Source organism: Marmota flaviventris, chromosome 1, assembly GCF_047511675.1.
Source record: "Marmota flaviventris isolate mMarFla1 chromosome 1, mMarFla1.hap1, whole genome shotgun sequence".
Taxonomy (NCBI): domain Eukaryota; kingdom Metazoa; phylum Chordata; class Mammalia; order Rodentia; family Sciuridae; genus Marmota; species Marmota flaviventris.
This window is the reverse complement of record NC_092498.1, coordinates 17,193,898-17,212,315: the sequence shown is the minus strand read 5'-3', so window position 1 is coordinate 17,212,315 and position 18,418 is coordinate 17,193,898. Positions and strand designations below refer to the sequence as shown.

At 39.3% G+C, this 18,418-nt stretch overlaps 1 protein-coding gene across 2 annotated transcripts in view; it reads right to left on the bottom strand.

Annotated features, from left to right (window-relative positions):
• The window catches only part of Dgki (diacylglycerol kinase iota), a 408,417-nt gene that overhangs the window by 211,746 nt on the left and 178,253 nt on the right, over nt 1-18,418 (bottom strand). For both annotated transcript variants that reach the window (XM_027952172.2, XM_027952173.2), the window contains exon 6: nt 16,531-16,596. In XM_027952172.2, the coding sequence (XP_027807973.1) occupies nt 16,531-16,596 (66 nt within the window). The remainder of the gene's footprint in view (nt 1-16,530; nt 16,597-18,418) is intronic.

Below are 18,418 nucleotides of genomic sequence, written 5' to 3'. Positions count from 1 at the left end.
ACCTGTCTCTTTGCTGACATTGCCTTATGACCTTGGGCTGTAATAAGTCACAGATGTGAGCACTACTACATGCTAAGTCCCACCAATGAACCACTGAACCTGGAGTGCTCTTGGGGACCTCTGACACATGCTCCTCCACCCAGGTAATGCGTCTTACTGCCTCTTTCTGTCAATGACAGCACCTTTTCCCCAGAAGAGGACTTCTTCTGTGACACACACAAGTTCTGGACCAGCAGGCAACCATCCCAGTCCCCAGCACTTGAGAGTTGCAAACGCCCGACAGGAATAACTTGCAGAGGGGACACAAAGTCTAATGGGCCAGAGGATTAGATGTGCAGGGCTTTTCCAAGCTGATGCCAAACTATTCAATATAAAACAAGATGGTACCAAAGAAGACAAAAAATGACTTCACGTTGCGGATGCTTTAAAAATTCCTCAACATCCCTGAAGTCATTTTTGAGAAAGCAGAAAGATGGATAAAACTTTAAACTAGAGAAACAATTTGTGATGCTGTGTGAAGGAAGGAAACAGCAGCTATGAGCAAGTGTGTTGGGGCCGAGTGGAACCTGAGCACACTGAACTGTCTCCCTGCGGACCCCATGTCCAGCCAGGCATCCAGCTGCGTTACCTGGTCACTTCATTTTCTAACTTCTCTCTCCAGAGACAGTCTGCTTCCCCCTTTATTCTTCACTGCCACCAGCTCAAAATGCAAAATATGACACTTCTTTCTCTATAGATCAAGAAAATAAACTCCTCTTATGAGCATTTTGGAACCATCCATAATATTCCCAATCAATTTTATTATTCCCAATCAACATCTATAACCCACTCCTTTCTGTTATAAAGCTCTGTCTATAGTGAGACAGGTCTAATTATATTCCACAACTTGGTTTATTCTTTTCTATTTCTATTTGTTGCCCCATGCTGTTTTCTCATCCACAGCCCACCAGCAGGAAAGCCTACGCCATTTCATATACAGTAGTATCTAGATTTTATGTCTACTACAAAATCTAAAAAACATTTTCCAAATCACCTCAATGCATATGGTCTCTCCTCCTAAACTAAGGGCTACCTGTACCTCCCCTTGCCACTAACAAATAGTTGCCCCAAGAAGCTGGTTATATGATGGGGAGATGTAAGGTCTTCAAATAAAATCCTTATTCTTAGCAACTCGGCATAGCTCTTCAAACGTCATAGGCAAGATGTACACATTTTCTTATTAACTGAACCAGAAAGCTGCTGCTACGACATCATGATCCAATCGCAAACTTCATGCCATCCAGCCTTTAAACACCTGACCTGAGATACCTAAAAATGGGCATCCTCATTAGACCCTTCTCCAGGAAAAAAACCAGCCCTATAAGCAATGCAAACATCGTAGGACTCTAAATTTTACTTTTAAGTCTGCAATATTGGGAATGCCGAATGGCTAAAATCAATACAGTAAAATGCGTAACATGACAGCCACAGCTGAGTGTTGTGATTCAAAATGTACTGAGTCTTAAATGCTTTTACCCAGGCACCCTTTCATCAACTTGTACATGAGATAGAATGTGAGGAGAGATGACAAAGCTGAGACCAGTTCCTGGATCTTCTTATTGGCTGGGTGATTGTCTTAGTCAGTTTTTTTTTTTTTTTTTTTTCACTGCTGTGACTAAAAGACCTGACCAGAACAATCTGAGAGGAGGAAAAGTTTATTCAAGGACTCACGGTTTCCGAGGTCCCTAGACAGCCTGCTCCATTCCTCAGGGCTCAAGATGAGGCTGAACATTAGGGAGGAAGAATATGGTGGAGGGAAGCAGTTCACATGATGATTAGGAAGCAGAGAGAGAGACTCCACTCTCCAGAAGCAAAATATATACCCTAAAGGCACACTTTCAGTGACCCACCTCTTCCACCCACATCCTACTGGCCTTCAGTTACCACTCAGTGAATCCTGTCAAGGGATGAATTCACTGACTGAGTCAAGGCTCTCATATCCCAATCATTTCTCCTCTGAATCTTCTTGCATGTCAGCTTTTGGGGGACACCTCACATCCAAACCATAACAGTGATCTTAAGTAAATCACTTAACTCTTCTAACATCTTCCTTTACCTAAAAAATGGAAATAATGAATTGAACCTCTCCTACACCTCCAGGTGGGTTATAAGCATCAAATGAAAAAAAATGTAACTGGGAGTTCTTATAATGCCTTCAATCGTTGTGTGTGTTTATATATGTGAAAGAGTAATTTCATCACTAAGTTCTAACAGCAGGAACCTCTTCTACCACCTTGCTGAGAAAGCCTTCTGAGTGCAGGATGTGACTTAGTTTAGGGTGAGTGTATTTGGCTGTTGCCCTCCAGTGAATACTGGCCTTCTCTTCCAGCTTCAGGGAGAAAACAGATGCAATCCACTGTGACACAGACAGGCTGATTCCAGAAACAAATGACAAGGCCAATCACAACTAGTCTGATGCTTATGCAGAATTGTGGGGGGGTTCCTTGGAAATGAGCCTGGTGGTCATCATCTTTGTGCTTTGTTTTGGATTCTAGTCTGGCAGAGTCACAGTGACCATGGCTTTGGGGTTATTATCTAACACAGACACATAAATAGAATCGCCTGAGAGCCGTCATGGACCAAGTTCCCATTGACCACCTGCCATGGGAGATTTTGGCCAGGCAAAAAGAACCAGATTCCTAATCACCCGTGTTAAAATGCTGGCCCAAATCGGCTATTATTGTACTGACAGATGCCTGACTGCATTTAAAATGACTCTGATTTTTAAGGGCTATTTTGTTCCGCACTATCAAAGAGGCAAATAGGGACATGAGCCCAGATGCTTTGGATTCAACTGACTTCAGAATTAAAAATATCAAGAATACCGAGGGACAAAGTCACTCTCCTGGTTCTTTGGGTTTTTTCAATCACACTGAGCCTTTGGAATAAAGCTTATACAAGACTTATTCTGAGCAGCTAAAGCTCTGTGGCGTCTCTTTCTTCTGCCATCTAGGGCACATACCAAATGGCACTCAGTTTTACAGCCTTGGCTGAAACCGGAAAAAAGAACTTTACCTGAAATAAGCTGAAATTATTTTCTCGTTTCTGTATTGAACTGAAGTTTGAAGTGGGGGGATCTCTTGACCTTAGGCGGATTCCCTCCCTGTGTGATTTGATCTTACCCTGCACAAGTTGATACTTCACTTGCTTCCAAAACTAAGCAGCAATAAAAATAAGCCTGTCCACATCCACCAGTGTGTGCAAAACCCATAACTGTTATTGAGGACAGACCCAAGTGAAATAGAAAATAAGATTTTTTTAAATCAATTTACCTCCTGTAATATTTATCTTAAAAAGATGACTTCAAGCATTTTTGCTCAAATATGTCCTATGATTTTTGAACTAAATATATACTCTTTTATAAATTTCATGTTTCATCTTTAAAATGTTTATCATAAGTAGAAAAGCAAAGTTCATAATTTTTAGCAAAATAAGATTGAAGTTTTAAAATAAACAGCTATATCACTCTTTGAATTGTATATCATGGGAATATATCTACCAATAGATTTTACTATAACTAGTGAATTGGTACTCACTGATGTAAAAGGAGGTTTTTCCTCTTTAAGCAGAACTTTGCTAGAAAACCTCAAACTGCATTGTAACTACCTCCAACCAGCTGAAGCTAGTAAGTAACCAAGACCTTCGGGTTACCTAGGTCACCAGCCTAACTGAAAACTCTTCTAATCGATAAAAAAAAAAAAAAAGGCATTTGTGTTAACTGATTATCCACTCACTTATGGGCTAGTTTTGTCTTATCTACAGTTCATGTTTCAATCTGTAAGCAAAGCCACCAGGAACCAACCACCTTCCCAATACACACAGATCATTGAACTTTTCCTCTCAAAAAACCTCAGTGTAGTGATACTAGTTCACTGATACTAGCACCTTTGCCCGACATGGTGACTCCTTAGAAACTAGGCTAGGGTGACAATATGCCTTTTCCTTAGTTTGGTCACAGTGTAAAAATGTTAGTATAACATTCTAGTTTTTATAAAACTGGGATTTTATTCATTCATAGAAAATCTCATTTATCTGAACTTCCTAAATTTCCTATTCTGATAGTATTGGTTTTAAGCTAAAATTTTTAAAATTTGTTTTTAACATTTTCAAAATGTAAATACATGTATCCATCTAAGTTAAAATTATAATAAACAATATTTTTATCAATTAAACAAATAGGAAGGAGTGTCTATAACTTCTGAAGTTGCTTAAAATTATGTGAATTTATAGTTACTTTATTAGAATCATTCTTGAAAAGTCTTAAGTTCTTGTCTATTGGGTTTAATTACAATACACTTTATGGTATTAATTAAAGGCTCTTAAAATTTGCATCGCCCTTATTGTTCATAATATGTTGCATTGGCTTTTTATTATTCCTCAACAGAACACCCTGAGTTCCTCCATCCTCATATGGTTTGGAATTACAATATATTAATCAGAGCAGCTCAGCCATACCATCCTCAGATACTTCTTCCTTTTTCCATTCATTTGTCTCAAGGCCCCTTCTACAAGCTACAGATTATAAATTGAGTCTTCTAGGGAAGATTTATCAAAGAATTAGGACACAGGATTCTCCCTGAGTGTTAACACTGTTACTACAAATGTGTCAGACTATGTGAAGAGTCTAAGGCATGGCTTCCAGGACTGTGTCTTCCGTGAGTCAATGACTTTGTCAAGGTGGAGGGCTTAACCCAGGGCCTTGGAACTCAGGCAGACCCCCATAACTATGGATACTGATTGACATTTTAATTTACAAGAAAACTACAGATAGCTATGTGTTATGTTTTTATGACCATTCTGAATTTAGAACAAAAATATCTTTTGTGAATAGTATTATATTCAAGAAGGCACAAACTACATCTAACGATTGGGCTTACCTTTGTCCTATAATAACAGGTAGGTTTCTTGTAAGAAAACATTTTCCTAATGCTGCAACAAACTACCTACAATTATGATAATATGTTCATCCATGATAATTAATTGACATCTCTGACCCATAATTAATAACCTTAAAAATTAAAATTATCATTTTATGCTGACAATATTCACCGAGCAGGTTGGTGTTTGGGAAACAAAAAAAAAAAAAAACAAGACCAATTAAAATTGTTTAAGTTTTCTTTAAACAAATAATACAATATATACCTTGCTGGCTATATGACATTTCAGGAAATAACTGGCTGTAATCTAACTAGTTGATTAAATAAAATGTTCTTCTGCTGGTAGAAGTAATTCTACGTTTTTGTGTATAAACTTGGACTGTTTTGCTATACAGCTCCCAGACAACTAAGAAAGAGACTTACAAAACTTGGTGAAATTATTCAGATTATGTCCTAGCTGCTTTGTGAATCTATGTCAAGGGAATATTGTCAGGTACATGTACCTCAGAGAATGAAAAATCTGCTGTCTAGAAATAGTTTTGACTTTACTTTGGTGCTTTACTACATCTGTTCTTCCTGGTAATATTGCTAATGACCTAATAGTCTTTTCACACTCATGGACTCAGTCAGGGAAGATGTAAAGGCTGTTAAGAGAGGAAAAGAACTAAGTCTCAGAGGACCTAGCTTCAGGAACTAATCAATATATGTACCAGTAGGAGTGGGAGAGTGTCTGGGAGCCTGGATCCTGAGGGTGTAGGATAAAGAAGGCAGGACTTACAGCTGATGAAGGAGAGTTTCCCAATGTAGGAACACTCATATGTTAAAGATAAGTTAGATATTTTATAAATTTTATAGGTTTTTACAAGTTTTGTAAGTTACATGTAAGATATATACACACAAACACACACACACACATATATATTGTATATAAAGTTGTATATATATACACACACACACACACATATATATACGTGTGTGTGTGTGTCCTATTGTTATGTTTTGGATCTAGAATGTTCCTCAAAGGCAGTGGCTGGGTCCTTGATGCAGCAACGTTCAGAGGTAGAACTCTGGGGAAGTGATTGAATCACGAAAGCTCTGACCTCAATAGGGATTAATAATTTTATGGCATTATTGGGAGGTGGTAAAGGCTGCGGCAGGTGGGACCTAATTGAAGAAGTGAGTACTTGAGGGAATACCCTCTAGGGCTATACCTTGTCCCTGGTCCATTCCTCCTTCTATCTACTTCCTGGCCACCATGAATTGAGCAGCTGTGCTCTACCACACACTTCTACCATGGTGTTTCTGCCTTGGAGCCAGCTGTCCATAGATGGAAACCCCTGAGCCCTGAGCCAAAATAAACCTTTACTCCTCTAAGACATTTTTCTCAGTATTTTTCAGAGTGATAAAAAGCTAATACAAATAAAATACATAATTGGATAATAGAAGAGTTGACCAAGAAACTCAGAAGATGATGCTGACACTAGGATGCTAACACTAACATTAAGATGGCTTTTAAAAACAAAGAAATGGTCCATGTTAAGTAGAAATGCCAGAACTGTTGTGATAGAGAAACACTGGAAATCTTACAGAGGCAATATATTGGAGTTGCTTTGTTAGGTAGAGCTAAGTACCCATCAGTTGACTATGATCTGCATGAGGACCAAAGGACGCTCTACTTCACAAATCAGTAATAAATGTGCTGGTGAGAAGGGCAACATCACTGTTGAGAAGCTCAGGGCAGTTCTCCTCTGCAGGTTAGCCCAGATTGTAGTAAATGCCTTGCAGATTGATAGCAGTTGGGATTATAGAATTCCAGACACATTAGGGACCATGTGGCAGCACTTAGTCATCAAAGCAAGGATGGCACCTCTACAGTAAGATTGATGTTGACACCAAGGGAGCCTGACCTATAGAGAGCTATGGAACTGGAAAATAGAGCATGGCATCCCTAGAAGCAAGATGGATGTTTTTGTCAGCTTTGCATTGCTGTGACCAAAAGACTGATATGAACAACTTAGAGAAAGAAAAGTTTACTTTTGCTCATGGTTTCAGAGGTTCGGTCCATCATCAGCCAACTCCACAGCTCTGGGCCCAAGGTGAGGCAGAACATCATGGTAGAAGGATGTGACAGAGAAAATCAGCTCAGGACATGACAGCCAGCTTAGGACATGACACCAGGGAACAGAGAAAGAGCTCTGCACATCAGACACTAAAGATAAACCCAAAGACATGCGCTCAATGACCCACTTACTCCAGCCACTTTCTACCTGCCCATAAGTACCACCCATTAATTCATTTATTAATCCATCCAGTGGCTCTCAGAGTCTAATCATTTCACCTCTGAACATTCCAACATTATCTCACATATGAGCTTTTGAGGGACACCTTATATGCAAACCTTCTCAATGAATTTTCAGATAAAAGAATATTTTTCAATCAATACAATCAAAAGAAATCAGGAAAAAGTGATCAAGAGATATAAGGGTAGATGCTCCAATAAACAATTTTTTCTTATGTTTCTGTCATTCATCAAAGATAGAACCCATTGACTGAAGGAGAGGACAAGTCCCTAGAAGAAGACTCTAGCAACATCACAACAAGTGTCCATGGTAAATCTGCCCAGTCATTAAATTAAAGAATCTACAACCATTCACTTGGGTGGTTTGATACTGAGGAAAAAGAAATGTTCAAGTGTCTTAAAAACTATGGGACAAGATTCCAAGATGACTTGTCTACCCTGGGTATAAGGCAGCATCATGATACTCTAGAGCATTAAAAAAAAATCAAGTCCTGGACTAGGGCTGTTTATAGAGTCTACTAATTCTATAAATCCATCAGGGTTAATTTCCCTGGTCCTCAATTACATAATTGGAATGTACACACTTGGAAATTGTGAAAGAACTAGCATAGTGAGGAGATCCAAATAATACTCAAACCACTCTCCAAAGCATATCTAAAAAACAACCAATGTGAAACTCACAAATGCAATAGGTATGAGATGATTTCAAATTGGTAATTTTGAAAGCTGTGATAATGGTCTTTTGTTTGTTTCCTTAAAATGATCTGTTTAAGTGCCACCCTTTAAAAATTAAAGGAGGCAGAGGTGGTATACAATTACATATCCCCATTTAAGTTACCAGTTGAGATACTATAAAGCCAAATAGGAGAATGATGTTAGGCTAGCACAAATTCAACCCAGTGTACTCTGATTGCAGTTACTGTGCTAACTTTGGACTCTTTCAGCTTCAAGTACGTGAAATGTAGAGACTGATTGGAAGTGAATTACTTTCCATCCTCTCTGAAAGGAAAATACAAAACATTTTACATTCACGTGCAGGGTTAATGGTGTACTTTTTCAGGCTCATTCCAAGGCTTTGAGCTCTTCTGGATGTAATGCAAAGGGACCTGAACAATATGAACATGCTGCAGATCATCACTTGGTCCACCTTATCAATGACATCATGTCAAAGCGGATTAGCCAAAAAATGGCAGGTATACTGAAAGTCTTGGTGAGAGAGAAGGTAGGGACATAGGCCCTATGTATAATCAGAGATCTCACTTGTTAGTGAAGCTCCTGGGGTTCACAGGAGCATGCTAGAAAAACCTCCCCGATCCATAAAGTAAATTATTGCATTTCACAATTTTGACAAAATAAGAATTAAGCACAACACTTTGTAGGCCTCTTTGGGTCCTAGATGTAGCACATTCCACATGTAAGAATACTGTCTTCATCCATTTAGTGCATGACATTAAATGCTGCCAGCTTAGAGTAGAGCCCAGAGCAGGAAAGAGTTCTGCAACAGATTCTTTCTGCAATGAAAGAACTGCTATCTCTCCATGCTCTTAGAGGAACAGGAGAGGAGAAAAGGTCCCTGTGGTATTTATGACAAGCAGCAACAAGACAATCACAATACAGACACTAGGATTCTGAAACAAATTTATGCCATCTGTAGGAGAAAATGAAATACCTTTCAAAATCATTTCCCTGGCCTGTTACTATGCTCTGGTGAAGGGATACCAGGCGAATCACCAGGTGTCATGAGCTGCATTCTGTAAGATCATAAGGTTGGGTTTGCCCAGCTCCATCCATTGCTATATTAATTGGGATTATCTAGGACCTTGAATGAGCAGCACCAGGGTGCATGAGTAGGCAGCTCAGAATTCCATGTCATCCATTACTATATAGTACCAGGTCTCTCACTCAATTCACACCTCAATTAAGGGTCATCTGAAAGAGGAGAAAAAAGCTGAGATTGGGTCATGCATGGATGGATCAACTATGTAAGTCCCAGCCAAAAATGGACTCCTGTTGCACTGAAGCCTACTCAGCAGTGGTCCCTAGAGAGATAAGTGAGAAGAAATTTTCCAGTGAGCGTAAGTTCAGATGAAGCAACTGTGTAAAAAGATAAATGCCCTGGTGTACAAATATATAATGACCTATAGACCATGGTGAATGGCTTGCTAGATGGTCAGGGACCAGGAAGGAAAGGAGAGGTCTATGGAAGAGATGAGTAGATGATATATGAAGTTAAGTACAAAGAGTAAAAAAAAATCTTGTATGTTGATGCCCAACAGAGAGTACTCACCTTGTAAGAAATAAAAACTAAGATATAACCCAGGTACCACTCTCTGTTATGAGCCATCCCACAGATAGCACCATGGGGTCCTAAGTGAAGTACCCATTGTGGTAGTTCAGGATGCCATGTTTGTGTTCAACAGCAAGGACTACCATTCACCAAAACTGAGTTAGACATTGCCACTGCTTAATGACTCACCTGCCAACAAAAGCCACCAAAGCAGAGCACTAAGGCCGTTATGACACATCCCTTAAAGGAAACAACTGATGGAAAATGGATGACACTGAACCCCTTCCACTCCAGAAGAGGCAAAAACTCACTAGAGTCAACAAACATACACATTGGTGTTTGACCCACTGATACAGGATTCTGCAAAACATTGTATAAGACCACAGGAAACACTTTATGACAACAAGAGTGCATCAGTAGACATGAGTCCATGAGATGAGCCACACCACCCAGAAGCAGGCCTGATGCAGTCTTTGGAAGGCACATATAACTCAGGTTGGAGCTTTGAAAGAATACCTTGAATGCTGTTCATACAAGGTCCTAGATAATCCCAATTAATATAGCACCATCCTTCAAACCCAATGCACTCCCAAGTCCATGGGAATTTTATGGTGGTTTGTGTCCATGGCAAAACATACTGTTAAAGAAACCAAGGAATGGAAGTAGAGTGGCCCTGTCTACCACAGTTTCCACTGACCTACTTGGGGAATTTTTGATTCTCATCCCTACAACTCTGGGCTCTGAGGATCTGAGTACCAAAGGGAGAGCACCTTCAACCACCGGGCACAACAGGAATCTCTCAAAGTTTAAACTACCACTGAGCCCAGTTAATTTGGAATTTTTATGTCAAGAGACTAACAGATACAGGAATGAGTCATCGTACCAACAGAAGAAACTGACCTGGATCATTAGGTAGAGACACAGCTGTTACTTGACAATGGAAGCTGGAAGAATATATTTGGTACCCTGATGATCCACTGGGACATCCTTTGTAACTCTCTGAATAATTTTAATAATAAACAGAATGTGAAGCACTTAAGACTAAGGAATCAGACTGCACAAGGCTAAGGTCCTGTACCCCTGCAATCAAGCAAGCAGGTCACCTAAATCAGAAGTACTAGTTGAGAGTGAGATGAATCCAGAATGGTTCCTCCAACAGCAACACTTGACTGGTAGATATCAAAAGAAAATGCTGTTTTACCACAATTGCTTTTAATCAGCTGACAATAAAAATGATTAAGAATTATTATCTCTCTCTCTCTCTCTCTCTCTCTCTCTCTCTCTCTCTCTCTCTCTCTCTCTCTCTCTTTTGTGTGTGTGGTGCTGGGGATTGAACCCAGGGCCTTATGCATGCAAGGCAAGCACTATACCAACTGAGCTACATCCCAAGCCAAAATTATTATCTCTATATATTACATCCTCACCAAAGCACTCAAAAGATCTTTCCTGAGCAACATGTGTTAACCAACTTCAATGTACTTCTAGACTTACTTGCCTTGTTTAATTAACTGTGAGTGTATTTTGGACTAATTCTAATCTATAAAGAGTAAAAACTCCATTTATTAGTCAAAAGAACCTTGACTTCTGCTTCTCAGCTAACAACTCAGCACGCATTTCTCTGCCTACCTAGGAAAACCAAGCCCTAGTTTTGTTTATTACTGTAATGGTCATCAATTTTAAAAATATACAAATAAGTCTTTCTCTTTTAAAATCATATTTCATTGTGCTGTATTTTTAATTGAAGGAGGTTTATTTCTGAAATCAATATTCAAGTGTCTGACACACCCATGCTTTTTAAACCAGGGCAGAGTGAGAAGTAGCTTTTCTTCATGAAGTGATTCAAGAAAGGCAGTTTGAAAGGGAGGTAATCAGCGGCTCAGTCTCATAACAAAAGACTAGGAATCAAAATTTCAGATTAATTGTCCAGGGTCAGATTCTGAAAAAAGGAGGGGAAGTATATAAAGGCCAAATTGATTCCACTGAGGAAGCCAGGGAGAAAAATGGGAGGCCATTTGTCTCTGAGGAACCTACCTTTTTAAGCCACTTTATGGAGGTATAAATACATATTTAATGTATGCAACGTGATGAGTTTGAAGATAAGCATATACCTGTGAAATCAGCTCTACAAGCTATGCCAAAAACATATCCAACACCTCCAAATTTCTTTCCTCCCACCCATCTTTTTCTCCCAGTGATAAGAACACTCAACATAAAAGCTACCCTCCTAGAAGCCTTATACATGTAAAGTACAGTATTTTCAACTATAGACACTATACTACATAATAGATCTCTAAGACTTATTCCTCTTGTATAATCAAAACTTGATTCTCTTTACTAATACCTCCCCACGGCCCCTCCCTGGATGAACTTGAGGACATTAAGCTAAGTGAAGTCAGTCAGACATGAAAGGAGAAACGATACATGCTATCACTTCTGCAAAGAACCTAAAATAGTCAAAGGATGGAATCGTGGTTGCCCTTGTCCCATTTACTGACATTCAGTCAAGGACAGAAAGAAAAACCAAGCTTCCAGCAGTCATTTTGCCAGGAGCTCCATGGAGAGGCTTGGATTCCATGCCCTTGTTCTATTGCCCACTCCAGTCCTCCTCCATGGTCCTCCTGAGGCTAATGACAGAGGATGTCTCTGTTACAGCTGGACACACGTAGACAGGCAAATAACCAAGCTTGCCCAACCAGCTGTGGATCCTCGCACTAGCACTTAGAGTCCTGGTCCCTAACCTCACAAGAGCTGACTCCTAGGATGCAGGCATTTTCAAATCACTAGAGGGGAGTTTTCAAGTTGATACACAAAATATCCTAGAAAGCCCCAGTCAGTATTTTTATTATTTTTAGACTCTGTAATCCCTTTCACCATCCCTATAATAATGGCTTAGTCATTTTTTAAAATTTTTCCATTACAAAAAAAGCTATTAGGTATTCTTTGTTTAGCTGTGTACATTTTACATCCCACACCTTAAGTTCATTTTAAATTAATAATATCCATGAAAATTAAAGAGTACTTTTGATATCTTCCCATTACATATGGTGCATGCAACTTAATTTATTTAAATTAATTAAATATTAAATAACGTATGATTTATAACATAATAAATCATAAGGATGTGTCTTGTTTGGTTAGGGAACTAAGAAGTATTCAAATGTATACCAAAGTTGAAATAGGGGTTATTGCACTGAGAGCCTGCTCTTAATATTTGATAATAAAAATTTCTGAGTCATGGTTATCAAATAGTATAAAAATTATTTATTTTATAATGCTTATGTATGTTTCCAAATGAAATAAAAGAAGGTTTCAGGTTGTAATTTACAAGCATTTCCACATTACCACACTGCTGGGCTTTGATGCTTGGTTCTTTGAAAGAATGGTCAAATGAGCTATAATCATTACTATATTGTTCCTTTGCATCTTGATACTTTTAAGTACTACAGACAACTCAGTGGTGAGGGAATTCTAACTGAATGAATGTAATGTGTAGATTTGGTGAGAAAAAGTCACAAACAAGTTTGCAGAATAAGTATGCATTCTGGCTTTGAACCTTGATTGAATGCAGATCTGCATTAAATGATATGTTCTAGATAGATCTCATCCAACTCTCCAGTCCCATCTCTGTTTTTGATACACTATGTCCCATTGTTAAAAGTTGGCTTTTACAAATGTTCCTTCTGATATGTGAATGCTAACACACAATAAGTGGGGGAGGTGGGAGAACAGAAGTTCATTGAATTAGGGGAATGAAGGGAAGGGAGGGAGGACAGGAATAGGAAAGACAGTAGAAAAAATAGGACATAACTTTCCTATAATCATATATGAATACACGACCAGTGTAACTCCACATCATGTACAACCACAGAATGGTAAGTCAGAATCCATGTATGCATAATATGTCAAAACGCATTCTACTGTATTTTTTAAAATGTTGCTTTTATGGTTTGCCTCAACAAAGTCCCTTGAGCTCTGGTTTATACTGGGTTTGGTAGATGAGATCAAAGATACATTTATTCCCCTCAAGCTGTCTGAGTCTTGTGACTAAAGGCCATAGAAGAACCCTGGCCATCTCCTGCCTCTTCAGACTAGGCTTGACCATGGCCCCTCCGTTTCTAACCTCAGTGTTCGTCACTATCCTAGGTGGTTCCCCTCTAATCTGCACACACATTATAAATACTCTTTTTATTAAACTCTCATCAAGCTACATAATTTAAGTGTGAGTGTTTCATTCTTTTTCTGACTTAACTCTGGCTCTTTCATAAGACAGGGCTATGAATGATGACAATGTCAAACCAGGGAATGGCCTTAAACTTGGCAGCCTGAGATGTTCAGTTAATGTTAAAGGAACCAAGCAGCTGAATCATGAGCTCTCTCATGTGATCACATTAAGTGCCACACACACACACACACACACACACACACACACAGTCAAGCAAAAATACATTCACAGCTCAAGAGAAAATCACTCCAAATATTTATTATTCAATCAAGAAGTAGAAATCGAAACCATATTATTAATACACCCTAAAAACCCACCAAAGCTTCAAAAACACCAGTGGGAGAAAAGATTTGCTAAGTGAAATGGCTATTTTTTAAACCCACCCAAAGAAAGACATTGTGGAATAATTGGGGTGAGACTTGGGTGAGATTTGGAAGCCTGTGGGTATGTAAGGATGTACAACTCTACTGATAAAAATGACACCCAGCACCAAAGTTTGAAATGGCTTTTCAATCACTTATTCTGCAAATGGAAATAAAACTGTTAGCTTTCCCCCAGTCCAGGGCAGGATCTAGGATGCAAAGGAGAGTTATCATCCAGCGAGGATATGATAGGTCTAAGACCATCCCATCCTATCATTGCTTGAATCTAAGAACTCGTGAGCAGCTGGACTGTAAGGGGTAAACATTATAGGAACATTGCATGAAGAGCTGGACCATCCCCCCGATAATTGTGTGCGCAGGTACTCTGGGAGGATTGCCAGAGAACATGCACAGGAGAGGGGATGGTCTTAGCCATGCAGCATTCGGGGAGTCCAGGCTTCCAGTCCACCGACCATGCCTACATAAGCTGAGGCCACACAAACGGGAGTGCGATCTGACACCAGGCAATGCTTATCCTCAAATATATTATGTTCATCGATTTTTTAAATAAAATTCCTCCAATTCCATTATAATTTGAAGTGTTGAAGTGGTGTCAGGTATAAGACTGCCCAGTGAAAGATTCTTTTCCAAAGAGGAAAAACTTACTCATCCAGATTGTTCCTACAATCACATGTCTGACTCCAAAATTGGTTGTGCCTGACTCTCTTTTCTCTACACCTTCTCTCTCTCTCTCTCTCTCTCTCTCTCTCTCTCTCTCTCTCTCTCTCTCTCTCTCTCTCTCTCTCTCTCTCTCTCTCTCTCTCACACACACACACACACACACACAGAGTTATAGTTTACAATTCACAAAGTAAGAGAAAATTCAAAAGCCCCAAGGTAGCACCATGTAGGAAGAGGTAGATTCACCCAAAGGAGACTAGAAGACTGACCTTCTACTTCCCAGTCATGTAAAATGACCATCAAAATCTTTCCACTTCCCCTTCCTCCTCACTTTTTTCTTTAACTCAATCTGCTTTCAGACTATTTTGCCAAACTCTTTACAGGCTAAAAGGCAACCAACTGAGAGCCACTGGGTGGAACCTGAGGATATACTACTAGTATAAAGGAGGTCCATGCCCTGAGAACTTGGTTACCAATTGCTACATCATATTTTCTTCCCACGTATGAGACACAACAGCAAAATCAATAAACTATTTCCAAGTTTCCTTCACCATCCACAATCCTACTCCAGGCAATGTTTGACTGGAAGGAGTCACATAAATGAATTAATTAATTAAGTAATAATTAACTGATAAACAATACATTCTCTCAAATTATCTTGAACTCTTGCCAAACTCAAACTTCCCATTACCAATGTCCCATTACCAATATCAGTTTATTACTGATGTCATTTAAAACATTCTTTATTCTATGACTGACCTCTGTTTAATCTTCCCAGAGGTTCCTGAAATCTCCTAAAGAAGAACTTTTTACACTGGAAAAAATTCATACTCAAATCAGTTCAGGTCGATAACATTTGGAGAAAAGCTAACAGTTCTATTTCCATTTACAGATTAAGTGGTTGAAAAGCCACTTCAAACTTTTGTGCTAGATCAATAATATTTGGAATGTGAGTTTAACAGCACACAGTCATATGCCCCCACCCTATTCCACCTCTCTTTTCCAAGTGGCACTGCATCAGAGGAGCCTGTAACCAGCCAGAGTGAAAGAGGGAAGAGACATACACAACCACCACCAACAGGGGCATCTCTTCCCAGAAACTGATAAGAAGAGCTATGTATTTCTAGCTTCTGACCATGCTGTCATGCATGGCTCTGCTCAGCACCTTGTATCACAGTACAGATGCTCACTCTTGGACATGGGCAAAAGTAGCATTGCTCAACATTCCATTAGTTTGCTGTTACTGACCAAATAAGTATGATAGCCAGTTTGCCTTGTAGGGAAGTTTTAACAAAATAGGAAAACTTCCTTTCCAAAATCATCCATCAGTCAGTCATAGTGATGCATGCCTATAACTGCAGGAGGTTGAGGCAGGAGGATCACAAGTTCAAGGGCAATCTGGGTAACTCAGCAAAACTCTGTCTCAAAATAAAAAATAAAAGGGGCTGAGAATTTAGCTCCATGGCAGAATGCCCATGGGTTCAATCCCTGATACCAAAAACAAAACATAACAAAAAATCAACAATCAGAGGAATTCTCTGCAAGGATGCATCCACCTAATTCCTTTTATTAAGACCACTACCTCTTGCAGTGAGCTGTACAGCAACTGAAACAGCTCTTCAGAACAGTGGACCTGGAAAAATAGGACCTTTCAGGAAACTGATGCACTGAACATTGGATTTAGGGACAGGACTTGTCGACATGGGTGCTTGCAAAAGCCTGAGGAGCCTCCTGTGATGGCTGTGGGTGGCTGGGCCTCTTACCTTACCACACTGCTTACATTTCCCCTCCTGCCGACGCCTGTGCACCCAGTGATGACGCACAAAATTCTGTGGGGGAAACAAAGTTAAATGAATATGTGTTAATTTGCAAGCCTCAATATTCATTTTTTTAATGTTTAGAGACTACAGGATTATAGAAACCATAACATAAGCCCCTAGAAGCACAAAATCAAATGTGTAGATACAACTTGTTTAGCAATGAATATGAATCCACTCCAAAAAAAAAAAAAAATGAAGCTACTTCTCTATGCCAGTGATCTTTCACAATGGGAGACGGCGTTTATCCTGCCCTGTCTCCCTGTCTTCCCGGTGGCAAGCAACCAAGCCAGATTGCTGTCACTCCACCTTAGTAGGAAAACATGGTGCAGATTTGTGAACAGGAAACTGGACTGGGAGATAACTCAGACAGGTATAGGAAACACCCAAATAGAAGTGAAAAGGTGAAGGAGAAAAGCTGACACATGGATAATTGAACATGACAAATGGCTGCTCTCCTGCTGTCTCCAGCCACCCCTGCCACAATCCTCAATGCTGGAGGCCAGTTCTACTTCCACAGGGCCCTCTCCTCAACATTCTACCTAGAAGGAACTTAAAGAAATCAAGTTATCAGAAAGCAATAGATCCCCTGATTTGGGGCATTGATTTGAGAATCTAGAAGAAAACTGATGTCAATAAGAGATGTGGGCATATTGGTGGTGTTTGCTGATGGTGTGTTTAACCCATCCTCTACACTAGTTGAGGTTAGTTTTCAAGGTCTGTTCTTGTCTTGGACTGTAGGAAACACAGGGGGTCCTCTTCCTCCCCCCAGGTAGGTGATCCCCTGGGGACAGAGTCAAGCAGCCCCATCTCCATTACTCTTAGGATGTTACAAAACAGAGCATGGTCATCCAACTAGCGATGCAGGTGAACTCAATAGCTTAATACAACTCATCGCTCTGGAACCAATATGCCTGACATACTTGATAAGTTTTTTTTTCTCTTGCCCTTTTCAGATAAAACACACTTTACCTGATAATAACATGTCTATGGCAGAATCTAGCCATGGTCCATATTTCCCCTTTAAAGGACCCTTAAATATATTCCTTAATTCAAAAAATATTTACTAAGTGCCTACTGTATGCCAAGCACACACTGAGTGCAGATGGACAAAGATACGAGATCGGGGTTGAGGGAAGAAAAAAGCTTTATCAAGGCATGAAATTCAGAATGATGAGAATACCTCCAACAAGCACTACTTTTATTAATAAAAAAATCACCACCTCTATTCTCTTAACAATGTAAAATCAATTTAAAATAAAACTGAATAAAGGCTCTGGAGGTATAATGGTCTTTAACTGTAAACTGTGAAGCAACATACTGATCCTACAAATTAGTCTAATTTTCATCTTGTTTTTCACTCTGCCCTAACCCTAACCCTAACCCTAACCCTAACCCTAACCCTAACCCTAACCCTTGTTTTTCACTCTTTGTTTCATTTATTAAAACAAAGATACAATTCAATATTTCTCTCAGAAAGTAGCTAATCATAATAGCTAACACTTACTGAGTACTACGTTCCATGAACTTTTAAAAATATTTTGTATGTAATAATGCTTTTAGTCTTCATGAGAATTTTAATAAATAGAAGTGTTGTTCTTTAGAAGTGTACCAATCAACCTCTAGGAGTTGTTAAAGTATTAAAATGTTTCTAGATTAGCTGTGATTTAGCACCTCTACCATTTTGCTAGCTCCTCCCCTACCACCATAGCAACCCCTAATGTACCCTCTCAATATTGAAGACCATTTTTACATCTTCTTAATTGAACAATTAGGATGTAAATTTCTGACATATTGTGTCTCCAAGATCCTGTTCCAAATGAGTTATTTTGTG